Source organism: Thunnus thynnus, chromosome 22, assembly GCF_963924715.1.
Source record: "Thunnus thynnus chromosome 22, fThuThy2.1, whole genome shotgun sequence".
Taxonomy (NCBI): domain Eukaryota; kingdom Metazoa; phylum Chordata; class Actinopteri; order Scombriformes; family Scombridae; genus Thunnus; species Thunnus thynnus.
The window spans coordinates 10,685,489-10,713,334 of record NC_089538.1 but is presented as its reverse complement, the minus strand read 5'-3'; the positions used below and the strand labels follow the sequence as shown (position 1 = coordinate 10,713,334).

Genomic DNA, 27,846 nt, shown 5'->3' with positions numbered 1-27,846 from the left:
CCAGTAATCGCCTGGACTTTTAGCCATTTTTCTTTCTTTTTTTTTGGTCTGAACCTTTAAGTGCATCATGAACTGTAGCTGTGCTTTTTTTTTCTTCTTCAGTTGATTGTGCTGTTACATCCCAGACCCCATCTGTTCAGTGTCCTTATAAAAATTAAAGTTTTTTTAATCTACTTAAAATTCTGAAACGCCCTCTGCCATAATCTACAGTATGAACATTTAGTTGTCTACTTAAGTATATTTTACTCTCACATCAAAATAAAAACCTAAAATCAAATGCTATGCATTACTGCCCAAACCCGGCTGCCATCCTACAGTATGCATTTCTTCACTATGCTGGAAGCTGTACATATTCTCCCACTGCTCCTCTTAAGTATAGTCAGCTGAGAACATTAATCACAGGATCGTCTAAATTAAATTTACCATAAAGCGTAAAGTGGCTTAATGAAAATGAAGTTGTTTATGATGTGCATGATTACCAGGGTATCTATCTTCTTTTTACTGGAGGTACTTGAGATGAGCAATGGGATTTGAGCCATTTGGAGAGGGACGACTCTGATCACACAGTGGACGCCCAAAAAGCATTCAAGCAAAGTGTATAGGGATAATCAATCATGGTGCTGTTATTGGTGTACATAAGTTCTATATAACTGATTTGTACTGCATGATGTATTTGAATGTACTGGCTCAAAATCAAGTTATAACCTCAAACTGGTTTTTTTAATCAAATATTTGAAATACTACATTACATCAACGTTTTAAGCAGTTATGCTCTGGCTCCAGGTTCTCCAGTGTGAGGATTTGCTGGTTTTCCTTGTGCTGTATAATTGTAAACTGTTGGATTGTTAGCCAGACAAAACAAGACATTTGATGTCATTTCCTAAGACATGGGAAAAATGTGATGGAGATTTTTCAATATTTTCTGACATTTTATAGATAACATTCTATCAAGTTATAGGCAATAAATAATAAAAATAATCATTAGTTGCAGCCTTAAAATAATGCTTTGATGCTTTGGCAGTCTCAGAACACAGGAGCATCAAGCTTGACCATTTGCAGCGAGCAAAGGAACAACAGAAACAAAAAACAGTTACTCTGAATACTAAAAGTCTTTGAGAGCATTAATTGTGTCTGCTTGCACAATGTCAATCAACTGATCCTTGCAACCAAAGCTGTTCACACAAATACATGAGGAGTGGATGATGGAGATTACAAATTATATGCATCCATGGTCTGTTTAAACAAGTAGCAAAGATAACGTTGCTTTTCCTCCTTGGCATCAAACAAATGACAAAGTTTCAAAGCAATTTCAGGCTAAGCACAAGTGAGCATACTTTAAATGACTAAAGGTTAGATGACCTTGTTGACCTCAGAGTCAAGATTGGACTGTACACAGGACATGTGCTGTACTGTTTCAAGTTTTGCAAATTAATATCATGTTAACATTTCTAAAGTAGAGGAGAGCCCAGTATGTTAATGATGTATGTATACGCCACCCAGAGAACACATGAAGATGGCAAAATCATTATAAAACTGAATAAACCTCATCAATTAAACACATCACCCGCATGTTCTTTGTACACATATGTGCATTTCTGCATGCTGTTTAAACAGGTAGAAAGGTTCAAGAGAAAGAGACCACACAACTAAAGCTGCTTGAGGGAGAAGGCAGAGCTAATCCGTGGTTATCAACACCTTTAAGCCTGCAGACTTCAGAGCCATTTGTAAACGCTCCTCCCATTTCTACTTCGCCTTCTCTTCTCACTGGCACATGAAGATGCTTGTGTTTCCACCTGAATCCGTGACAGACTGCCTGCGAGTGGCAGCGCAGTAATGGTTTCCAGGGAGACAGTAAAAGCAATGCTCCTAGAGGTACAGGGATACAATGCGTTACGCCCCATTTCTGCTGGCAGGCACGAGCCTCTATCCAGCGAGCTTCTACTTGAACCCATGTTTACCACATCATCTTGGGCAATAAGAACTGTGGACGCTTTTGCCACCTGCTAATGTGTGTGTAAGTAATTCCAACAGATATAGCCAATTTGAGGTTTTTTTACATATTTCAGTACAATATTTTACAGAGGAATCACCATAATATGACTATTATTAATGAACAATTAGGCAATTATTTGAAACTTGCTGATAATTACTGTTAAGTCGTTAGTGTTCTCTTTCAAAATACATTTACAGTATATTTGTTCTCTGCTACTGTAATTCCTGGCCCTATATAATACTGAATATTCTGAAGAGACATTTGTATTCAGAGAACTTGTTAGGTACTATAATCCAGTCATATTGCCTCTTTGAATATTCAATGTTCTTTTCACCAGGTTAAACTGTATAGCCTAGTTAAAGTGGCAAAAGAGGGAAACTATATTTTTATAAGTAAGAATTAATCAATTTAAAGTGGGTTTTCTTTTCAGGCTCAGTGTTCTTTAATAGTAAGTGAGGCCGACCAGTAACCTCAAATTTGAACTTAAAGTGAAAATTATATTTCATATTTTAGGCATTTATAGAATCATTTTGTTAGAAATAAATGTGTCAAATAATGATAATAAAAATAATAATGATGTTTCACATACTGTATATTATACAGGCTGACATATATGGCAATAATCTGTCTAAAAAACAAAAGGACAAAGTAAAAACAACTACTGTATCTGTGACTGATACTATCATACGAGTTGTTACTGCAGGATGAGGCAAGTGTTTATATGGTAGATTCATCTCACTTTGTTACGTTCAGCTACTGATACATATTTATAGAAACCTGAAACTGAACCAATCCAACTAAATCAACAAAATCTTCGAGTAGCATGCAGGACATGTAGTCTGAACAACTAATCAAAGCTAAGGTCAGTCTTACAGTCTACCTCGACAACACAAAATTCACACACAGACACACACTGAACATTTCTTTTCAAAAGGCATGGCAGTTAATGTCATTTTTGTCTGAATATTTACAGTTTAACGTTAACTTACAGGGCTTAACGATCAAAGCAAAGAAAAGATGTCAACAGTTTTCTAAATGAGTTTTAAAAAGCGATCTGCTGGGGTCAAAGCACTAACATGCAATCAGTGTGGCCTTTGTGAAAAGCAGAACGATTATGGGCGGCACAAAGAAAAAAAAACTGTTTTCTCAGCTAAAGAAAGGATTACAATTTTCAAATTACAATTAAAAAACATCTGGGGGGGGGGGGGGTTAACAGCAAGCACTTATTAATGAAAGACACATTTCAAGTTCAGTGTTGTCTCTTTTGCTCTATATATTTTTCTATCACTCTAATCCTTTAGAGTTTAAATAGAGTCTAAGCTTCCTTCTGGCATAATATTGATTTGTTGCAAGTGAGGAAAGCCGACAGCGGTGCAGAGAGACAAACAACATACCATGAGTAGGCAACAAAAACAAACAAACAAAACCGTGTCGTCATAGGAAACCATCTTGGGTCGAGTTTTGCATAATGCGGAGGGGAAAATGTCTGGAAATGGGTAAATTAAAAAAAAAAAAAAAAAAAAAGATAAAGATGGGGAGGCATACAGCTAACAATTCCATATGATGCTGCATGATGAAGCATGTGGTGCCGAAGCCTCCAAACATCAAAGCCGTACTATCTTTATCAGTTCAGCCTCTCCAGAGTCTTTCTATGACATGAGATTGGCATTATGTGACTAGTCTCAACGTGTGTCCTCCTCCACTCCAGCATTGCCAGGGAAAAACAAAAAAGAAACATGTCGTTATGTCTGTTTTTATTTCCCAAAAGACAGCTCTTCTATTTCAGTGTTTTGCTACTGTTTCTCTGCACCATGCAGTCATTATAGTGATTTTGTTTCATGCAGGCAAGTGGAAGAGGCACATAAGTGGAAGTGGTGGAAACTGGCAAGTGGGCTTTGCCAAACAGCCTCAGGCAGGAGTGGAACAAAAACAGTGCTTCAATGCCCCCTAGTGATGAATAATGATAATGTCACAGCAGACATCCCATATGTCAAATATTTAACCTCACAACTTTGTATGTTTGTCACCACATGATATGTGAAACTGTTTCAAAAATCTACTACACTGTACTGTGTAATATCTATCTCAAAAGTATCTAGTACCAAAAATATCTTGACATCACAAAAACATCCTTTATCAAGTTGACAGTATTCCATTATCAAAAACCAAACTTGCAAAAAAGATGCTGGAAAAAAAGTAGCTATTGCCACGAGGCACCCTGCGGCTTCCTCTCTCTCTGTCTTCTCTTAAGCCACCTTCTCAAGTCTGAAAATTTGGCAAATCCCCAGAACAGACTACACCCTACTGTTATACTTCTTCAGCCTGCTCATATTTAGGATTCCATGGACCTCACAGGCTCCTATTTTTTAAATCTTCTGAAGCAATCAGATTTCACACTTTCTTCTGTCCCAAGTAAGAGGGCCTCTACCCATAATCCTGTTCCTACTGCTTGTCAGGATGACAACAAGAACAGAAGCCTGTGGGCTGTGTGTGCATGTGTGTGTGTGTGTGTTTGTGCTCGCACAACATGCACACAACTGGGCACAGGCTGGTCTGCTCAGGAAGAAATACAGACCAGACAACAAAACCTGGAAAAAGCTAAGAAATTAGGTGGGTAAACTAAGTAAGGATAAACTTGAAAAAACATAACAAAAATTAATAAATGTAATACAAACATAACTGGCTGACATAAAAATGTATCAGTCACAACTCTAACCACAGATTTGTCAATCCCCTTCTTAAATAGGACACACTGAAAGTATAATTTACCTTTCCCTCACAAGGGGAGATCTGGACAGCTTTGTCTAGTTATACCCAAACAGCAACCAACATCACCAAAAGCCATGGGAAGTGCAGTTCCTCCAATGGCCACTAGATGCTTCCTCCAGGAAAGCTACACATGTTCGTATTTGACACAACCAAGCACAATTCTGTAACAGTCAATTGAAAAAAAGTTGAAGAGAGTTGAAAAGTAGAGTACCTTTGCATGATTCACAGTTCAAAAAACTCCCTATTTATCTTATACTGGCCCTTTATACAGCCCCTCAGTTCAGCCTCTGTCTCTCAACAGACAGTTTTAGCTCCTGTCTCTTTAAGGCCCCCTCAATTCTGAACCGGCCAGCTTTCAGGAAGTTGCCGAGTGGTGGCACTAAGCGGCAACCTCTGGGGTTGTAAAATGAAGCCAATGCGGAAGTGCCAAAAACTGCAGTTCTTTGAATGGCCACTTGAAGCTGGCTCCAAAAGCGAGTCAATCCCCATAGACCACCATGTAAAATTGCCCAACTTTACAGCAGGGTCCTGTACTTATTACTCACCCGTTTAAATTTTATTAAGCCGTAAAGTTATGCAGGGAGGAATAGTACAAGCAGAAACAGCAGATACATTTACCTCATTATTTGACAAGTTTAACACTAGCCGACAAAGTGACTCAGTACATTAATTAACTCATGAGGGATTCACTGTATTGGAGTTTTTGGGGTCTGTATTTAGCCTACAGTTTGCATCTTGAAAACTTGGGTCAAGGTTTTCTGGGGCAGTACAGTAGTAAAATGACCATATTTCACTTATGTTTCATTCACTAGATATTAGATATGTCCCCTTACCTATGGGGAAGGCAACACGAGATGCATTCTGCCGAAAATTTCAAATAAAACAGTTAGCTAAGCTTCGTAGTAGCTAGAGGTAGCTTAGTTGTTATTTTTACGTAAAAAAATACATAAAAAAGGTCTCAGAGACACCATGACTCACCAGTGGAAGAAAATGTTGCTTTTAGTCATCCTTAGGACGGTGTCTTCGACTTCTTTGTTGTTCAAGGGTTGCAATGTCTTATCCAGGGCAAAGACGCTGTTCAGGCTCTGTGCATTTATGACTTGTCCAAAGTTAACGCTATGTCCGAGGGTTAAACACAGTTTTGTGGACTTGAGCACCAACATATTCGACAATAAAATGAATTGTCGCTTGAACAAACGACTTTTTCCTTCATTTAACGTTATTGTTTGGTTTTCTTCGCAGCCATATTGTCACCAGGTGTTGCTAATTAGCAGCGGCGGTGTTTCACAGGTGAGTTTGCAATGCTGCGTTCAGGAAGTCCTCGTAAATTCCCCTTCCCTCACAGATTGAATTTACTAACACCATTTCTTTTACGTTGCCACAAAATAATTTATTGTGGCTGTTTTGTTTTCTCAGTCACAGTTCAGGAGAATAACATAATGTCGATGTCAGATGTATTTAATATATCAAAACACGACCTATTCTAATGACTACAGGTGAATTTCATTATTCTTACACCTTTTCATCTCACCCTTAACCTTTTTAGTTTCAATAAGCTGTAGGCTATGACCATGGAACTCGAAATGTAAATATAATTAATTTGTCAAATATTGTTGCATATAGGTTTTTGCCCTGCTCACACATGTTGTAATGTCATTTAATGTCAAGTATTTACACAGAATAGCAAAAAATATAGAAGCTTCCTGACAGCATTTAAAGGCAGCATCAGGGCCAAACACAAATTATTTTTAAGGCATGAAGTATTACAGTTTCCTTATTACAATCTTGCTAAATGTATTTAAAAGAACATCATGAAAAGAAGGGAGAAAATTAATCAGAAAAAAAGCCAGAAAATCAACTGTGCAAGTTGATTCTTAAACCGCCGATTTAAAGAAACCCTGAAAAGAAAAAGGAGGTCAGCTGAAAAAAAGCAGCATGGGAAGAAGAGATGGTGCAAGAGCAAGGGCAGGAGATTTTTTAGCAAGAGGGGAAAAACTGAGGTAAATTGACAGAGTGAGAAATCTTATGGATGAAGGATGTGAGTGAGCTTGAGGGTCAGTTTGCCAGCGAGAGAGACAGAAACAGAGAGAGTGCAAAGGGAGGAGAAATGAGAAAACAGAAGTCTGACTCTGACAGTGGAGCACTGAGCTCAGCGGATGGCCCCTAATGAAGTACGGCAGCTGCAGAGGAGGAACACACACTGACAGGCTGAGTCCCACACTGACGGATGGTGGACAACACACGCACACACACACACACACATGCAATGAGGAGCATTGGCAGGACACTGTCAGGATTCTCTGAATACATTGCATGGCATGAAATTTTCATTTTCTTCCTCCAGTGAACATTGGAAGATTGAATTCTATTCTGGTCTCAGGTTGGTATTTAATAAATTCTTAATTATATTTCTGAGTTCTCTTTACACAAGAAGTGACAACAAATAGTTTACAAGTGATTTATTTTTTTTTTCTCAGCCAGATATGTTATTATCATTTTGGTCAGGCAAAAGTCTGTTTTGTTTCATCATTTCCACACCTTCATGTCTATTTTAGGAACTTATCTTGGATATTTCTAGCATTGTTGAAGGCTCAGTAAAATCCTGAAATACCTGTGGTTATACCTCTGGAGAATGAAAACATGTTCAGGTCAATGTGTTAGAAAATGTACAAAAGTGAAATAATGCCTAAAATATCTTTTTGCAGGCAGGAGTTTCATCAGTGTGACATTTAATGAAATGCACACTTTCCACTGCTTTTGTGCGCCGAAATTCTGTAATGAAGGCCTACCTACATACATAATGTCATGTTAAACCAGCAAACATAGATAATTTGAAATGATGAAGTTTAAAAGTTACAGCGCAGAGTATTATGAATGTCTAGTTGCAAAGTTCTCTACTTCCCTCTTGAGGATGAAGCAAGTATTTACTTTTTGCTTAGATTCATCAAGATAAAGGAATGATTCACTATAGAAGAGCCTTAAATCATAAGAACACACAGTTTGCATTTTACACCTACATAGCACAAAGTTCTAGAGAGCCAAAATATCAGTTTTACAAAAACTGATGGCCATGCAAAAAGACTCATGGGCAACTACATTGCCAATGAGTGCAAATGAAAGAATGTTGAATCCATAGTGGTAAATTATTAAACTTGACAGAGGCAAATTTGATGTTCATTGTAATCTGGACACTATCTTACATCCTGGGAAAGTTAAAAATATGTTGATCACTGATACTTCTGTGTCAAAGTAAAGCAGAATAACTACATGCTGGTTTACAGGCTGAGGGTTTCACTTGCACGGCAACCACTTCATAGTAGGTGCATTAAAAACAAACAACAGCAGGTGGCAGCAGAACACCATGTTTTTTAACATTTCTTAGACCCACTCATCTAGTATCACTTCAGCATCAATGTATTCAGTTAAAAAATGTTTATCATGACTATAATTTTAATAACTAACACATTGATCTTAGTCCAGATTTCCTGATTTCCTCTCACCTACGATAATATAAATGCTGATCTTGGACCTTTTTGTTCATGAATGCAAAAATAGCTTGACACAGAGATATGGTTAAATAAAATTGTTTATTTAACAATCGTTAATCAATAAAAATAAAATAAAATGTTACAAAATCTCAGAAAGAATTGTACAAATCATGGCTCCAATTCAATCTTCTCTTGACATAGAAAAATACAAAAGGCACTGTGCATTAAAGTTTGCTGCATATAGAAAACATTTTGAACCAAAAAATAGTACACTACAGAGATTTACAAGATTTTATTAATAACCCCCTTAAAGAAAAACATCCTGACATGTCCATTTCCTACCAGTGCAGACTTGCTAATAGGAACTATTTTTAAGAAACAGGATAGGTAACTGATAAATTTATCAATTTTGCTAAAGACAAAAAAAAACAAACAAACTGGAAGCTTATAATTGTTAAGAGTGTGAAACGAGAAATGATCAACCAGAAATACAGTGCAAAGACATAGAACACAGTTAATATGTAGGGATGACAGGAGGTGTGCATGTGAGAAGATAGGGACGTGCCTTAAGTTAATGTGCCACATACTTTTCTGCCAATTAGAATTTAATTTAACATATAGCCCCTGGACACCACAGTGGTTATCAGAGTTGTTTTGTTTGGCATATTAGACCTCCTCTGGTTGTCATATGACTTTGTATGTTATTTCCAATGGTCATTAAACTCCATGTACCATCAGTAATCCATGGCTGTAAGCTGTCTCACTTTAACAGTCCTGTGAGGAGTTCTCATTAGCCAAAAACCTTTGTGAGTTTCATATTCACACGGATCCTTGGGATCCATTTTTAAGTCGTGCCAGGAGTGTCCAATAAGTAGCGTTACTTTCAAAAACCAGCAAAAACAAAACAAAACAAAAAAACAAACAAGTTCTGAATATTACTAGAACCTCTCATGTTCTTTAAAACCCACTGAAAGGTAGGTATATCATGTCAAAAACACTCGATAACACTGAAATGGGAGTAGTTCAACAAATAAACAAAAAGTTTTCCATAGAATGAGAGAACTGTAAGAAAAAGGTTATGTCTTCATGTGAATTTCTCTTAATCTCGTGTGGTAAAGTGGCTTTTGTGACACATTCTTAACTCACCTAACCCGACCCTTGTGAATTCAAAACATCTGAACATAATCAACAGTAAAATGTTTCAGGCGTGTTTCTTTCTGTACCTTTCTGGTGCTATCTACTGTGCAAATTCAATATTTATTCAAAGCTATTGGTAGCTCATACCAAAACAGCAAGATCTCTATTAAGGACCTCTGCAATTCTTTTTACAATGTCTCAGGACCAATCTCTTTGGCATCCACATTCATGTCGAACTTTATGTCATGACAAGTAAAGACACATCCCTGTAAGAAAGCAGTTAACAGTTCCTTTTGGCATCCAGTCATGGGATCATACAAGGTCCATTGATGCTTTTGCTAAAATCATAGGAAACCATGCTCATCAAGTCCTTTTGGAGTAACTGGATTCCACTTTGCAGTAGTCTTAGTCGTAGAATAGCCTGCAAAACAAAAGCCAAACACTGAATCTGTGAAAACGTTCACAAAAAAGGCCAAAAAAATGTAATTCAAATACTATAGTATTAATACAAATATATTGTACTACTGGATACCTGATTCTGATCTGCTTTTGGAGGGCTCTGGTGGCTTAACATCTGCTACAGGGAGCCCCCTCCCTTCTACGTCACTCTCCCCTGATGATGTATGGTCCTCTACTTTCATGTACAAGGCAGGCCTCTTATGATACTTGGCCCGGTAAGTGTCTGTCATACAGTTATCCACAGAAAAGTAAGTGGTGGGAAGAACCATATCTGTCACAGAAGCAGAGTCTGTACCATCGTTGTTGCTGGGCTTTGGACTAGGTAACCTGTCGTCACTCTCGCTGGCCGAAAGATCGTTCCTGTCCTGGTCTGATGACCCAGACTTTGAGCTGGCGTCTGATGAAAGCCTGTGCTCGGCAGGTGTCTCAATCCACCGACGAAGGGTGGTGTGCGAGAGTGGGGACAAGCTATTTTTGGGTTCATTGCGGGGGCTCAACCGCATTGGCACCTCCAGCGGCTGCGAGTGGGTGTCAGATGGGTCAGCATGACTGTTGCCAAAGGTCTTGGGGGGTAACGCTGGGGGGTAGTTGTGCAGGAAAGGGTCTACGTGGGCCACAGTGCCAGTCTCTTCTTGTTCGGAGAAGGGTCCAGCGAGGTCATCTGAGCTATTCCACTCAGAACTGCTGGTCTTTGTTAAATAAGGAGGCATGGGGCTCACGGGGCTGCCATCCACATTTTCCTCTTGTTCGCTGTCCAGGCCATTTTCATTTTCCAAGATTCCTGGAGTGTATCGGAAAGCTCTACTTCTGTTGAAAAGCGCAAGAACACAAACATCAGTATTTTACAGGATCCTTGTACCAACTGACTTTTTTTTAAAATATTATGCAGTATTCCTGTTTTACCTTTTTATTATCTGACCAGATAGGATGTTTGTGTCTTGCAGATCTGGAGATTTTCTTCCTTGTTCACCTAGACAATAATAAAAGCTCATCAGCACTTCATATCACAAGATACTAATTTGGTGAACTCATGATCATCACTACCAGATGCTCAAAAATAGAGCTAAGTAACATCTGTCATGGGTTTCTATTTGAACGCGGCCAAAATATTTTTTTTCTATGTCTCTCCAGCAAAGACATGTTACCTAACAGGGGTCATGGTGAGGCCCTTTGCCTGGTGCTGGGAGAGGAAGTATCAAAGCAGCTAGTCTGGCAGAGCGCCCTCAGGCCCCCTGTGTACCACTCTGACTGTCTGATACAGCCAAAGAACATGGCCCCTCAAAGGGAACTTGGGTTCAGATCCAGGCCCTGTTAGCTTTTTAGTTAATAGTCCTAATGAAAAATAAGGACCCAGGATGAACTCTAGCAGATTCAGAAGTTGCAAAATACACAACCTAATGAAAAGAGAGTAAAACTCTCTATCCAACAAGGTCAATCAGGTTCTGGTGTAATGTCAATGAATTAAAACTGCAATAATGTGAGGATAATAGCTGATTTCACTCATTAGATCAACACAAACACATATTTAAAAACATGTCCCTGGGTAGTGGGGGTGGTGGTGTGGAGCTTAGCCAAGTTAGCAGGGTGGGTGTGATTTACAAGGCCTGGGACAGACAACAGCTGACTAACAGGACAAGGAAGAGAGTGAGTGGCTAAGGACCATCTGTGATGTGTCAGCATACCCTCTTTTTTTCTGTGCTCTCTCAAAGCATTAGTGGCTAAATCCTTTGTGCTGGCATGCAATTACGCCGGGGTCAGACTCCAGACTCCAGATCCCCTCCACAACACTATTGCATTTTTAAGCCGCTAAGTCCATGTGGCAATTCACAATTTGATGCTGCTGATCTGTGATGTTGGCAAGCAAGTGTAACAATATCATTCTCAAAACTAAAAAGGGATGCAGTTTACAAGCCTTTCTCCTTCGAAAATCCCTGCATCTTTATGGTCACGTGCACAATTGCCAATAGAGAGCTTGAAGGAGAAAAGCAGCTGGATAACAAAAGGGCAAGGCGATTGTGATGTTGGGTTGCCAGACTGTCTGTTACTGTTGAAATCAAAAGGTTTTTCAGACAACAGCTATCAAATCATCACTGTAATTCTATCTGAACTTAACATTTCAGTTCCTCAGGTTTGGGGTCTGGCTGATATCCAAAGAACATTCATTACAGTGGAATTTCGGGATCACTGCTGTAGCTGCAAATGCCAGCAAAACAGATGTACTCAAGGTGTCCTGCTGTTTACATGGCCTACTGCACTGGGAAGCCGTCCATGTACTCTAAATGCATGGATTAGATTGCGGTTCAGTGGCATTCAATGTACTATCTAAACTACACCAAGTGGTGTACAATAAAATATCCCTGACATTCCCATGTTAACAGGAAAACATGAAGTGAGGTTGTTATAAAAAAGGATTAAGTAAAGTGAAGCCATCTCATATGCATATACAAGTTTTTCTGCTCTTGCAAAATGTGCGGCTGTTTTATTAAGTCCCATGCTGTGTGTGCTACTATATATTCAGCTTTAAAACACTGGTGAGTATAAAGATATACTCTCCTGATGTAAATCACTGACGGACCTGCCTCAGATCACATTCCAGCGTAAGGGATTACTCTGAGAAAGTTGAGGAGAGACACCTGTTTGGGAGCTGCTGTTCTCCACTAATATGTTATTCAAGGCATTTAACTGAGGGGAACAGAGACGTGATTTGACATCATTTCAATTATTCCTACTGCCAGAGTGTGAATCTCCCAAAGGAAAAAGAAAACGTGCCTCTATACAGACCATGAAAGCAAACCCTAACTAGGTTTTGAGAAATCGTACATGCTAAATTTCTTGACAGTCCTTTGAAGTTTAGTTGATGTGACAAAAAAAAAAACCCTACACATTTCCGTTCTAAGGCTGTCAAGTAAAGATTTGTAGTTTTCTGCGTTCTGCTGTCTGGGGTACTTAAAATTCTTGAACATCAATCAGATTTGCATGCATATTTGCAGTTCAGCTTTTCATGAAGAACTTAACTGTGAGGGGAGGAAAGAAATGAACCTTCGAAACCCTTTCATACCCTTTCATCTGATTGAAATTGAATCTATCAGAGGCTAGAACACCAAAAAAACATTTAGTAGTAGCTTTTGTGTATGTGTGTGTTGTTGTGGCTCAGGCATGGGAACATTAGGCCACAATATAAATGTGTCCTCATCCCATGGCATTAACACTTTGGTTATCACATCAGTCACTGTCTCGTTGAGTAGGCTGACTAAGCAGAGAAGCATTACAGCTCTCAACACACTAACTCATGGACAGACATGCGCCGCAGTAGATGTTTGCAAACAAACGCAATGTATAACAAATCCATTTAATCGGATAAAAAGGATAAAATACTCCTTTTATCTGTTAGTGAAACTTGCACCAGAAGCATTGTTTCACAAAGGCAGAGGCACGCAATGTAGTAAGCATAGTTTAACATCATCTTAGGACAATATTTGTGTCATACTTGAGGTGTCGGTTAAGTACACGGCTAGTAGGTCATATGGTCAAGTGCAAACAGAGTCCTAACAGCTTCTCAAGTGTGTTTCTATGGAGTCTTGATGAGGTGTGCAGGAGCCACCGGAGACAATCAGGGTAAATTGAGCAAAGGCATGATTTACTGTCTACACAGCAGGTTAAAGTGTACAGAATTCCCCCCCATCTCCGTGGCAGCCGTGACCTTTCCTGCCATTATAGACAGGATGTTCCGCTACAATTTCCATTTCAGCATGATGTAGCTCACTGAGGTTTATTTGCAACAAGGACAAAAGGTTGTCATTAAGGCGACCAAGAAGGCCCCCGTCTTAACTTTATATCCCCTCTTTGATGCAACAAACGATCTAGAACATAAGAATAAATGTCTGTGGTCAAAATGTCAACTGTGCTCCTCACAACCCCCCTCCCTTCCCACATGAATGTGCTTTTAGAAAGGATTTCGGACTTTAATGGACTACTGGAATCTGCTCAGGCTTCTCTGGAACTGCAGCTCACGCCAGACTACCACCGCTGAAGTCAGGCCAAATTGACTTTGGACACATTTACTGCAGCTTGTCAATACAATTTGCACAATTTGCAGACAGCACGGTGTAAATATCCTATACTGATTCTAAAATAGCTACAGTAGAAAAGACCTCAAAGGCCCTATCAGAGATTTTGATCCATATACATTTTGACCAGTTTTACAATAAACAATTCAGTATTTCAAGGCTTATCAAATTAACCTACACTAACTCAAAACACAGCTATAGATACTTTTCAAATATGAAAAAAAAAAAAGATTTTCCCAATCAAAGAGGAAGCAAGTGAATGATCCTGGTTAAGTCTGTATCTAAAGACACTGTCATGTCTCCGTAAAGACACTAGGGGGCAAATAACCTCAATAAATGAATGCTCTCCCAAGAAAGAACCATAATCTAAGGTTAATTTCCCAAAACTATTTCCAAAATAATTTGTACAAAATGGAGGTTTGTGTAATCAATAATAACCACTGCTTTATCAGATATAGACCTGGGCAAAACCAAATCAAAAGGCATATCTTCAGCGGTGAAAACATGACCATGCCTCAGAAGTGTTTGCCAGGGATTGTTTCACATGAATCCCTCTGCATGTGCAGATGCTCACAGGCCAATAACAAGACCAGCATTAAACAGTACACATTTCTGCTTCTGTTTCCCCAACTCACCACACTTGTGTAAAAGCTATTTTCGGCCTTGAATAAAACTCGGCATAGATTAAATTGAGGATGCCGTTCTCAGTTACCGTTGTTATGCCTTACTTTGAAGCTCTTTGGGACCTTGAAATAGTTGCAGAGCTACAAAATGGCATTTTATTTGCCTCATGTTTGAATACCACCTTCTGACAGGCCCAGTCATGGCATTTTTTCTGCCCGGCTGAGCACAGCTGGGTGGCCCCTACAAGCTCACTCATCTCCCCCTCTTATTCAGGATTAACTCTGTGTATTCCTGTTGAGAGAATTAGTAAGGCTTTTTTTCAGAGATATTTGTGAAATTATAAGATAGTGAGTGTGTGCTAGATAAAGAATGTGAAAGGTGTCCAGTCAACAAACCCCTTAATGCTATTCATGCCATCATTATTGCAACTTCTTAATATGACTCATATTTGAGGCTCATCATTTTTTATTTTTACAGATCTTTTTTTTTAACAGAAGTTAGGCATTAACTGATTTCCCCCCCTGATTTTGTATCCATATCGATCCAAAAGTTTTTGAGTTTACTGCTCCAAGAAAGTAAAATTCACTGCAGTTAAAATGAATAACATCCTCAAGGTTCTTTTTTCACTATTTTCCATTTGTCCTTTCATTTAATGTGCAAGAAGGTACAGACATAATTGCCAAACTAGGATTTTAAGTGTTTCCCCTCAGCCTTGAATGAGACTTGAATCTAATTTAATTAATTATTAATTATTCGATTTTTTACACCAAAATACAATTTCAAGATACAAAACCTGTTCTATGCTTGGGGTTTTTCTTCCTTAAAGCCCATGAACATTTGTCTACATGCTGCATAACATAAACTTTACTCAGGAAAAAAGGTCAAGGCCAGTCAGTGAGGAACTGGAGCACACTTATTTCCATACAGTATCCCTTCAATCAGGCTGTGACCTTAACACAACTGATGGAACAATAAATCAAGGAAATTGCAGCGTACTATCTTAATGTTTCAGATCCTTACAGCACACGGAAGTCTAGTGGGCAGAGGAAATTTCTTTAATGTCGAGGGGCCAAGCTTTGTGGAAGGCTTCCAATTTGAGAATTATTTCCACAATGTAATAGACAGAAAATGTATATTCTTCATGGATTTAGTGGTGGAAAAAAAAGAGGTAAATAACTCGCTTGATAAATATAAAATGACAATCTGAACTAGAGCATGTTTTAAATGCTAGCTTAGACAGGAATAGACAGAATATGCACTTTTTTTTTTTTTACTACAAACAAAGTTATTGGTGTGGAGAAATAAGTCAGTGCACAGGGGGAGAGAGTTACTTACCAGTGGAAAATGTAATGTATGAGTGCAATATATCAGCCTTCGAATCATCACTTCTTCTTTGAGGGAGGTGATCCCTAAAATATAAAATAAATTCAATTATGTATGCATTGTGGAATGCCACAAGATATTTCAGTGCATGATCTTTTACTCAACATGTAGATTTTCCCTTTACTGATCTCTTAAAAAGGACTAAGATGGTGCTGTGAGCAAAAAAAGGGGGAAATAAACCCTGATGACCTCAGCCTAAATATACATTTTCATCCTGAATGATTTACAGTGGTGTAATCTGATACTAATTCATGCAACGTTATTTGCTTAAATGTCAAGACAGCACACATACAACTATCCCATTCCTTTTAAAGTAAGCCTGTGTTGTCCTGCAGTTTTATGCCTCTATAAGTGCATTGCTCTGTATCTGCAGTAAGATGTTACAATAAACCTGAAGAAGCTGGTTTTACACATTCTCAGTGATTTAAGGACTAAACCCTGTCAGAGAGCATCTTAACCATATGTTTAAAGAATTAATAATTAAAGAGCACTTTACCAATATACTGTCAAGACATAGGCTTGAATAATGCACTAGCAGTTGAGCAAGTCAGCTATCTGCTCGCTCTCCCCTCTGAGTACAGGAGTTGTCAGCTAGTTGGGATCATTATCTCCAAACAAGACCTGTACTACAAAGCCAACAAATGACAGCCAAGCGTAATAAATAAATAAAGGCTGGTGTATCCGCATCGTGTGCATTTATGTTACATGGGTCTTGCTATTCTTAGAACAGTTTGTTTGTCATGTTTAATTATTTAAAAATGGCAGCACTTTTGAGACTCAAAACCTTAAACGAGGAGGGCGTGAGATGATGACAAAGCCGCATTCTGACACCAGCATCACACAGCAAAAAAGTACTGGCACAGCTATTTTTGTCATACTTTGTGTACTTGTAATAAAATATGTTGGAATAAATGGGCTGATTAAAACATTTTACCTCGTCTGATGGAGCTCAGGTATTGGCCGCAGGTCCTTGGAAGAAAGGTTCTCTACCACAGGTGAGTCAAGATTTGCTGAGCCGTTGCTTAGTCTGTCACTACTTTCATATCCAGATTCAGTTCGCTGGATCTTCCAGTTGTCACTGCGGACTTTAAGAGTTGCTGTGCCCTTTGACCTGTCCTTGTCACTGTAGCCGCCCCGGCCATCGGAGTCCAACGAGCTTCGGCTGCCACCTGTTTCGTGCCTCTGCTCGTCCTCATAAATCGTCATAAGGCTCTTGGGTTTGCGCTCTTCCCGACCTCCCCACGTAAAATCTCTGTCTCGCTCTCGGTCACGTGAGGGCGACTGACTGTTGGGTCTTCTCCTTGGGCTGTGCTGCCTTCGCTCTTCACTTACAGAATTGCCACCACTGGGACTAACGCCGCTTAAAACGCTGTCCACGTTTAGCACCTCCCGCATGGGCTTCCACGGACGGCTGGACCTGCTGCGGCTGTTCCCTCCACTTCCAGGACGCTCTCGAGAGTCTTGGCTGCTGTCGGTATCATATCCATTGGAGAGCTGGTCTAGTCTCCGGCTGTGATGGCCGCTGCCACTGGGCATGCTGGGTAACACCTGGACCCTCGAGTGAGAGCGAGAGGGGTCATGGGAGGACCGATTGCCGAGGTGGGGAGGTCGCTCAGTCCGGGTGGGACCTTTTCCTTGGCTGCTGTACAGGCGAGTCTCCAGGTGTTTTTTGAAGCCGTTCTCTGGAGGGGAGGCGGAGCGGGAGTAGGTCTTGTCTTGACCTGGATCTGAGTTTAAATAAAAGAAGATTCATGAAACTTTGAACTATGAAACTCGACTTGAACTCAACTTTCAAAAAATTCAACACATGTTCTGATTCAAAAGTATCATTTCTTTGTAAAACTTCTAACCACTAAATCCAAGTCGGAAAAGAATCTTTATCCTATACATCAATCTTCCCTCACCTCCAAAAGGCCAATCAAAAAGCCATATCAATTCTGTAAACTGAATGCATTTGGTATCTTTTAATCATCTTTTAAGAATGCTGTATACTATAAGAAACATATGGCGATGCAAAACAATTCAGATGTTTTTCCTGCAAACTAATGCTGATTTTTCACACCATTTCATCTGTTTGACATGTTTCTCTTGCTGCACCTGATGCCTAAAACAGTGCTCTGAATACCATTGCCAAGACCAAAAACTGACTTTCACTGACAGCAAGGCATAAAGCTGTGCTAAAGAACACAGCAGGTTGGGCAAAAGTGAAGGAGGAGCATGACGACAGCGGGGTTACTGACATTTATGTCTGCAGATGACAGGGAGGTGTAAATTACAGCCAACAGGAGTCGATTTTCTTCAGCGGCGTGTACACAAAGAGGAGCCTCGTGTACAGACATCCATGCAAATACTGATGATAAAAGGTAGCGCACTGCTGCTGTGTGTTTCTCTGTGTGTATATATGCATACATCCGTTTTCCAAATGCACAAGTGACCCGTCTGCACATGATAGTGATAGTGTGCTACGGATGTGTGTCCGCTATTCCAAGGACACTTCTAGTCATAATAGCCACTTTCAAAATATATGGCCAGACATCCTTCCTGGAAACTGGTTCCTTCATGGGCAACTACACACCCACACTTATTTTTACACATTTATGCATCTACACATTCCAAAACAGGGATTTCTGAACAGCATCTGATGTTTTTTTATTTCAAAATTAAAAATCAACAAGATTATTATTTTTTTATTGAAAAGCAGAAAAAGGACTTAAAGTTATTCTTCATTTAATTTCTACTGTTAATCTATGAATCAGAGGCTATGCGCTTTGTAATGGTGTCAACATTGAAATGTGATCTGTGGTGTAAAAAGGTATAAAAAATGAATTTAATACTACACAGACCTGTCAGCCATTGGAAATAAGCCCTCAAGAGATGGAGTCCCTGTTGCTTTGGATTTTGCTGACTGTGAGCCAGACTTAAATCACTTCAAACATTTCTGTCTACCTTTTTGCTCATATACTGATACCGGCGTGTTTTAAGGAGCTTCTAGTGCTGGCTCAGTGTTGTCAACAGCATACAGGGCTGCAGATCATTTTGGAAGAGAAATCAATACAGTCAGAGATTATTTAGATTTACCTAAAGGGTTATCCCACAGTCTGATGTGAGCAGCAAAGTTGCTCAAGTGTTTTTATTTTCCTGGATACGACTTTTTCGTAAAGTGCTAGCCTGAGCATGAGCTGTGCTGCGGTGAAATTTATACTACTTACATTAAATGTAGTGTCACCTCCAGCCTTGCCATTCATCACAGCAGCAACACTAGCCTCCTTTAGCCTACTGCATTCAATCATAATGGTACGTGAGCTCGGTGCTAACACGGGCCACTGCTGTTGACGAGGATTTGGAAGCGTGTTACAGTTGTGTTCCCTAATGCTTTCACTGATACTCAACTGAAACCAATGATGCACTTCAAGAGTATTAACGCGACCGACCAATCATCCCACTGATTGGAACCATAACAAACTCAATCTGTGAGGTACAAGTAAGAGGAAACATTAGGAAAAATAGTGGCAGGAATAAAAACATTTTAGAGATAAATTCACTTTCTAATTAAATAACACAACATTTATCACTATTTGTTTTGACCTGTTTAGTTTATAGTGTGTTTGTTGTAAATGTTCATGTAAACAACAGAAAGGGGAACCAATGGCTCTGACTATGAGAGAGTGGGATGAAGCCAGGCTCCAACAGACGTCAGCACTTAATCCCCTTTCTGACACATTGCTCCCGAACCGAGGGTTACATAAGGGCTGGAGAAGTGGAAAGGCTAGCCTTTTGTATCATAAAGCCTGGTAATTCTTGTGTGTATGTGTATGTGCTGCGTTGCATCTATAGATCTACATGCTATACATCTGTGACCAACCTCTGTATCGTGACTCCAGCCTCTGCTGACCGCTCCTGTCAGGCTCTCTTCTGGATGGATGCATCCCCCGCACCTCTCCTGCTCTCTGGGCAACTTCTCTAGAAATCTCCCTGAGGCGATTCTTTGGATCAGTGGTGCCAATTTTCACTGCAAAACCAGAGATATGTCAGGTATTACAAATCAGGCATTTGACACATTTTCCCCAATGAGAGAAAAAAGGGCATACAGCCAGTGTGTAATTAATGCTGAATATCTTTTTTTCAGTCTAAGTTGTACCTCTGCTGAATCAGGAGGGGATTTCCACCACTGCAGACACCATTAAAAGTATTTTTATCTTGGAGTACATTTAGATACCCATTGTCACTACATCCATTTCCTTAACACTGTTTTCCACCTCTTAGTCCCAGCAACCCTCAGGCACTAAGCAGGTGCTGAGTGTGTAGATGGCACATATTTGTACTGATCTATATGGTACATTTTCTGCTACAAGAGGGAGCAGGCAGCAGGGTGGAAACATGGCAATGTAGAGGCTTCTCTGCCCCGTTGCTGGCAGATATTAACTTTGAAATGCCATGATTAGTCATGGCACTGGAAAACATGATCATACTGTGGCTCTGTTAGCTGTCTGAGTTTTCAACAGCAATCGCTGTGAAGAGAACATGATGGTTCAAAAAAACACCGCGTGTTTTTCTGAGACTATATTTTTGGGACTCACAAAGTCCCAAATGATACATAAGATTTCAATCATTTGTCTCTGACACTTCTGAAAGCTTTGAGCAACAGCTGACATTTTATTGTCTTGCAATCTTCCCTGCCTACACCACAGTTTACGCAACTAGCTTTCAAGAGTCACATTTTCTGACAATCAACTCATCGACTAATCATTGTGGCTGTAAATAATATGTGCAATTGCACAATTGTGTGTCCTGTTACAACATCAGATTGCTTTGCCTTGTCTTTCCAGTGAGGCCATTTTCTCATCTTAGAAAATCTCAATCTCAATTTACACTCTTCTCTCGAACTGTTGTACTTATACAACTTATGTGCAGAATTGGTAGGTCTTTGTGACCTCTCATCAACATGGGTCTCTAAATCCCTTCTGTATTACCAACATGGCCAGATTTAGTTTTACAGCGAAGACATTTAATTATCTCTTCTGCTGGTTACTATGCCAGATCCATGTTTGTCACCGCTCTCTGTAGACAAAAATATTTATAAATTAAAGAGTCTTTCAAGGCTCAAAACTAAAACCACCACGCAATGTGACTCATCCCTGTTTCCTTCTCTTATTCACTGCAGAACACGACATTTACACAAGTATAAATAACACGTTCATACTATGTTTGTTATCTTACATCCTTAGAGACTTTTTCCAATCCCTGACTCTTGATTTTATTTACGCAATATGTTCCTTCGCATCTTGGGTTATCAATCTCTCTCCCTCTTCTTTTGCTTTGCAATCACAACATGCTCAGTCCATATTTCCTTTATTTTTGTCCCTTACCTGGTCCCCGTCCACCGCTGGTCTGAGCACTTCCCCGGCTAAAGGTTGAAGGGCTCTTCTGTTTGAAAGAGTTTTGACTCAACACAGCGTTCAGATTCTCCCTGGTGAGGTCCAGCTTCTTGGGAGCTGAAACTGAAGACTCAAAGCCTGAGTAAGACAAAAGAAGAAACACAAAGATGTTAATTTCTTAAGCGAGGACCATTTTTGCAAAATTGCCTTTTTCTGACAGACAACATATGTTACTATTGAAGTTTCATGTAATTCTATATAAACAAATACACAGACTGCACCTGAAACTAAGAAACATTTCAATTACAAAATATTGTAATAATATAACACATAATATTCTTCTTGGTTTTGGAGGATCATCCAGTTTGGTCCGGCGCCCTGTCAGCTCTGATGGGCAGTGAGCGGCTGCCACAGCATGGACCTGGGGCACAGCCAGCATGGAGAGTTGGAGGAGGATCTTTAAAGGGGATAAAAACCTCCCCTACCCAACAAATCCTGGGATATATAATCCAAACAGCGTAGATGTTCAGCTGTTGTCATCAACACATTTTCATTACTGCCTGCAAAGGCAACTAATATGGGTCTGGGATTTTACACACTATAAAGAGAGAGTTTGTTGTGTTTCTTGAATTTGATTTCGATTTAAAATTATTTATAAAGGAAGGACATTTTATTTAATTAAGTTGTGCATGTAGTCCCTCTGCACACATTTCAGGAAACCCACAGCACTCAAAATTTTTATTTAAAGTGAAACCACCAGTTAGAAAGATTAATAAGTCACACTTTAACTCACCAGTCAAACATTTAATTCAAACTTCTGACTCAAAATTTTGCATTGCATACATTCCAATTTGACTTTAAACCACTTCTGTCAAAACACTAATGGTAGATTTAACCAGCAACAATCAGCAAAACCCTTTTTTTCACTCCCTCTTCATTCTGTACTTTTCTTACAACTATGAAGACTCAACAAGAAGAGCTGGACACCTTTGTCAATGCACCACAAAAGCCTTCCACAGTTTAAGTTCATATTAATGTGGATGGGTGTTTTATGGTATGGCATTATGATCAAACAGGTCACTTAGAATAGCATTATGGTTAGTTAATGCAAAGAAAAATAAATAAAGCTCAACAGCACTAATAACCAAGATAAATGCATCTAAAAGGGATGTTGCAATTTACAGAAATGCTGATATAATGCCACTATGTTGACAACAGAAATTGTTACAGTTGACGTTCATTATGATTAGGTCATCATTACTAGGCTCCTCATTGCAGTAAAAGTTGGCACAGTCAAAACTGTTGATATAAACGAATACAGAACCAAGACTGATTTTGAAACTTTCAGTCTTAAAGTGATATGACATTGGGTATGCAAGGCTACTACCTTGTACTTCTCCATTGACAGGGGTCTTGAAGTGGGACTGGCCGCTGTTTTGTCGAGACACATCTTCTGTGTTGATGGCACTACCATCGGGGTTGGAGTAAAAAAGGAGAAGAGGCTGGAAGTGACCTTTGATACATTTGCTGACCACATCTTTCCACCTGGAGCCAATCTACAGGAAAAGACAAAGGAAAGGTGGTCAAAAATCATAAACATGCGGATTTAATCACATTACGCACAGGAAGGGTGTGCCAAAGTCTTCATTATAATAGACAATGAAACAAAAAAAGATTTACAGCATTCCTTTGTGTGACATTGTCTGCCATCTACATGCTTTCTCTGGGATTAATAAATACCATGTTGGTTTCAATCAATTTGAAGATACTAAAGAGGGTTTAAAATGCAGGATTTTCTTCATGGGTCCTCAGATATATCAGCAGATCACACGCATTTTTGTTGTGCAAATCAAGGGACTAGACCAATTCAATTTAGAAAAGCAGACAGATTGCAGACAACAAAATACTTGACCCATCTGTTTTCAATCTACAGAGAAGTATCAGAAACTGCCATCTGATATAAAGCAATTTAACTGATATCAGAACTGAACACTATACACTATACTCAGCTCTAATGGCAACACCGGCAACACAAGTCAATCTAAACCTGTGAAAAACTGACTGAGGAGTTTTAATAAAATTCACTGACAACTTTAAAATGAAACCTCTCTTTAGATGGTCTAATTTGTGAGTGAATATATCACACTGAGGCCAAATCACACAATCACATTAGCTAAGCTATGTAAGGTGTGTGTCTCACCACAAAGGCGCCACAAAGGCAGGCTGCAGGCTAACAGATGCTTGTGTGCTCCTTAATTAAGCAAATGACGGGGGAAGAGGGAGGAGGAGGAGAGGGTAGGAGAGGGAGAGATGGGTGAAAAGATGAGGTAAAGAAGATCCAATGCAAAGCAAAACAAAAGATAATGGAGGGGCTGCAACAGAGATGGAAAAAAATATAAAGACAGAAGAGAGATTGTGGTACATTTGTGCACCACGATGAATAAAGCATGTTTAGCAATTTTTACTTCTATTGTGTGTATTAGCAAATTAGGGGAAAAAAAGTCTATAGCCACTGCAGTAGTCCCATGAAGCTGTAAAGCTCATTACACACCAGAAAACAAAATTGTTGGGTGGATGAAAATTAGAGAGACAATTGCTATTTTTAGATCCTTACCTCTACTGAGGCACGATATTCATTATCTGAGTTAGCGGTTCGGCAATTTTGGCCACACAGGCTTTTTCCTACAGCTGTCCTTCAAATCCACATGCCAGCTTTGCCATAACTATTCAAAGCTCTCTATTTTCCTTCCTCTAAGTGGAATTCTAGATATCCAAAGTTTAAAATTTAATTTGTGAGCTCACATTAGCATCCATTTAGTTACACAAACTAAATGTGTAGCTTCAAAACAAACCCAAAGGCCTTGAGTTGGACTATTAAAGCCTCACTGTAGCCATCGATACCTACTATTCAAATTAATTTAGAGCAACATATTCATATGTGCCCATTTATATTGTCCATTACAAGAAAATAATGGACACTGCGGACCAATCAAAACTCTCAGTGGCCATGATATCAGTAAAAGCTACTCAGAAATAATACGATTTAAAAATAACCTTTGCAAATAACTGTATTTTGTAGCCTTTTTTGTGCTCTGGAAAAACAGCCATCACAGCACACTACTGTAGTCATTTAGCAGCTGGGACTTGGGGAGTCACAGAAATGCTGGCAAGTTTCGATCCAGGTATGGACTTGGCAGGCGCTGAGTACTGAAGCTCCTCCATCTCAGTCAGGGGGGGCTGCACACACAGCACAAGCTGCTGATGGATTGACACAGAGCCAGCCAGCCGCTGCACCACAGTTCCCGAGAAAATTGTGAGGAAGTGAGACAAAAGGCATGCTCGTATGTGCACGCCACAGAAATAAATCCAATATACAGGGGGGAAAAAAATGGGGGGAAAAAATGGATGAAAGGCTTCAGTGGCTATATATTGTAACACATACACACAACCACTAGCCTGTAAAACACAAACACAGACACACAAATAAACCTTCTTTTATCACACACACAGAGAGCATACACACATATACCCTGCAACTCAGCATTCTCAATGACCCCTCAACTTTAACCAGTGAAGGGATCAGTGAAAAGATCTTTACTTGTTAAGCTTCACTTCACTACGCAGTAGTTTGTGATGACAGTTGGGGAATTGCAGTAGAAATAGGGGTTAGGGGGTGGGGTGGGATGGGGGGGGGTTAGCTGACTGTTCAGCACCATAAAGGCTCATCAACCCGGAGGCTCAAGAAGGGCAATCGATGTGGTCCTTATTGGGCGATAAAGAGACTTAGTGGTGGAGATAAAAGACTAAACATCACTACTTTCTGCTGCTGCTTGTAAAACAGCAACAGACACAATTTTTCATTATCAGTTAATCTATCAATTACTTTTACGATTAGTCGATTATTTGTTTAGTCTATAAAATGTCAGAAGATACTAAAACATGTCCATCACAATTTCACAGAGCATATGGTGACATCAACAAAATCCAAAAAGGTGATCAAACAAGAAGATGAATGATATGAAACTAAGAAAAGCAGCAAATCTTCATACTTGAGAAGCTGAAACCTGTGATTGATTGTGATTTTTTTCCTTGATAACTGCCTATACGTTTAATTCATTAATAATTTTCCGTTGATCAACTTCATTAATCAAGTAATCAGTTCATCACTGACGTGCATTTCCTCACCTCTTTCACTGTGGCGTCATCAAAGAAGACCCATTTGGAGGATTTGGTGTGGAATGCGAAGGCACAATAGTGACGGCTGGAGTAGCAGATCATCCCCACAAGCAGCAGCTCTCCCTTTTTGGCATGCTCATCTGTCACCCTGTAGAAGAGCTGTGTCCACACAAACACACACACAAATATATATATGAATACATACACCAATTACTCATAGACATCAGCACAGCATCAGTTACTCCATCTGTTCATAGATTAAGCTCTGAGGGAATGAACAAGCATTGATTTGACAATCAGTGCAAATAAGGGCTGGTTTAAATCAACTACACTTGATATCTAGACTAGCTGCAGTGCTACACAGTATTCTTATTGAGGGCCTAAATACTAATATGTAGTAGTAATTTCTAATTGAATTTCTTTTATAAGTATTGTAAAAATATCAGCAAGAAAGAAAGAAAGCACAGAAGGCCACAGCATTAAGTAGACATAAAAAGAAAGTAGCTTTGAAACAGTCACTTGTTTCTCCCTCCTATGTTTCCTGCACAGCCAGTTCTCCGTCTGCCTCTCACTCTCTCAAACAATAGATTTCAAAGCAAGTGATGGGGGTGGAGGGTTCCCTTTAACACCCAATAAACTCACATGAAACACTCCCTAATGAATCAAGGTCTTTGTGGCACACTAGCAGGTGGTGGTGACGGTGGTGGTGGAGTGGGGGGGGGGGGTCTGACAAATTCTTCTGATGGTATGCTTTGGAAACGCACAAGAGGGAGCTGTCAGATAAATGGTTTGAATACTTCAATAAAGAAGTTATGTAATGTGTGGAGTGTATGAGCCAGCCCTGATTTGAACTGAACTGATTGAATTTTTTTTGCTTGTGAACTTCACCCAATACAGTGGACTTATGGGAACAGACTACTGAGGAATATTTGGGAAGTCATGTGCCATTTTCTTTGTATATGAGCAGACAAGCTAACTATATAGAAATATGGGAAATTGTGATTTTATTGAGAAAAAATGAGAAACATCCAACATTTATTCATATTTTTGATCAGGATCAAGGATGTGGAAATATAAACATTACGACAAAAGCAGTCATGTTTTTCCTCTATTTCACTGACATCTATTCAGCCCCCATTTTCCCTCAGACAGGCATGTACACACACACACACACACACACACACACAAAGATGAGGGGAGGGGTTTTTGACAAGCTGACCAGGGCCAGCAGGGGCTTTTTGATCAGTGGTGCAGGCCAACTGGGCATTGGGCGTTGACTGCTTACGCAACGGCCCCGACTTACAGAGAAATAAATCCCCACTTTATTTCCCACATATGTCCGATTGCACCAAAATAAACTGACCCCAAAACAAGCAAGAGAAGAAATGGCAGCTGTGTGAAGTAACTGCGTGTGTGAACAACTTCTACTAATATATAGACAAATTGAATCCAGTCTGAAGGGATGTGTTTCGATACATTGACTCTTTACTTCATATGAGAAGTTGGATTAAATGTTCTAACTGTATGTATTGTTGAATGTAACATCTCTTAAAACCTAAATCTTTAATCAGACTATTTTATGTAGCTGTGTAGGGTGAAAAACATTTCCTTTTTGTACAAAACACCCTGTCACTTTCCAACAACGTCATATTAAAAGACCACACAGAAGTCACAAAATCTGGAAAGAATCTTTAAAAACTTGACCATAAATTGGACATAAATTGTTGTTTAAATTATTCTCACCGCAGACAGACTCAGATGAGGTCCCAGTGAGCGGATAACATCCTCTGTGAGGTCTGACTGGTCAGAATCCCAGACGAAGCCTATGGTAACAATCTCTGGGGAGTTCATGAGGACCCGTCTGATCCTAATCCTCTGGCCACAGTTGCTCTGGAAAAGAAAGACAAAGAAAAACTGCGTTACCCAAAAGCAACATCCGATCACCACGCAAATTCCCACACTGCACAGTCAGTTAAAGAAACATATTATGGAGTACACAAATAGCTAAACTGCTGATGGAAGGTTTTTGCAGGACACTGGAGCACTTGTTCCACTGCATATTACTTTTTGAGGGAACAAGTGTTTTTTCTTAAAGCCCTCAGTATTAAAAGACTTTGAAAAGACTGCTTACCGGACAGTTACGAAGGTCCCCGATCGTACACGCAGCTTGTAACAGTTCCCCAAATGACTCGTCTCTGCGCTGAAGTGTCTGTTGACTGAAAAAGAAGAGACACATTGTCAGCTGAGACACTGGAACAAACTCAAGGTAGAGGAAGTGAGACAGACAGAGACAAATAAAGATTAAAGACATGTGGGGAGTTTTTTAAAAAATGGCGAAATATTAGGTAAAAAAAAAAAAAAAGTTTATGGCCTCG

The 27,846-nt window shown here is 39.6% G+C and overlaps 1 protein-coding gene and 1 long non-coding RNA gene across 6 annotated transcripts in view; both read right to left on the bottom strand.

Moving 5' to 3' along the window:
* LOC137174638 (uncharacterized) overlaps positions 1-6,066 on the bottom strand; it is an 85,075-nt gene extending 79,009 nt beyond the window's left edge. For 2 of the 4 annotated variants that reach the window (XR_010925422.1, XR_010925425.1), the window contains exon 1: positions 5,741-6,066. This is a non-coding gene — a long non-coding RNA (uncharacterized lncRNA). The remainder of the gene's footprint in view (positions 1-5,740) is intronic. The other 2 variants (XR_010925424.1, XR_010925423.1) reach the window with 2 other exon arrangements.
* A 2,264-nt stretch (positions 6,067-8,330) lies between these two features.
* Positions 8,331-27,846, bottom strand: part of LOC137174145 (inactive ubiquitin carboxyl-terminal hydrolase 53) — a 34,128-nt gene continuing 14,612 nt past the window's right edge. For both annotated transcript variants that reach the window (XM_067579269.1, XM_067579270.1), the window contains exons 7-17: positions 27,603-27,687; positions 27,215-27,361; positions 25,481-25,630; positions 22,683-22,851; positions 21,287-21,433; positions 19,783-19,929; positions 16,855-17,647; positions 15,873-15,946; positions 10,750-10,816; positions 9,920-10,653; positions 8,331-9,808 (exon numbers count right to left, since the gene is read on the bottom strand). In XM_067579269.1, coding sequence (XP_067435370.1) covers positions 9,732-9,808; positions 9,920-10,653; positions 10,750-10,816; positions 15,873-15,946; positions 16,855-17,647; positions 19,783-19,929; positions 21,287-21,433; positions 22,683-22,851; positions 25,481-25,630; positions 27,215-27,361; positions 27,603-27,687 — 2,590 coding nt within the window. In that variant the 3' untranslated portion in view covers positions 8,331-9,731. The remainder of the gene's footprint in view (positions 9,809-9,919; positions 10,654-10,749; positions 10,817-15,872; positions 15,947-16,854; positions 17,648-19,782; positions 19,930-21,286; positions 21,434-22,682; positions 22,852-25,480; positions 25,631-27,214; positions 27,362-27,602; positions 27,688-27,846) is intronic.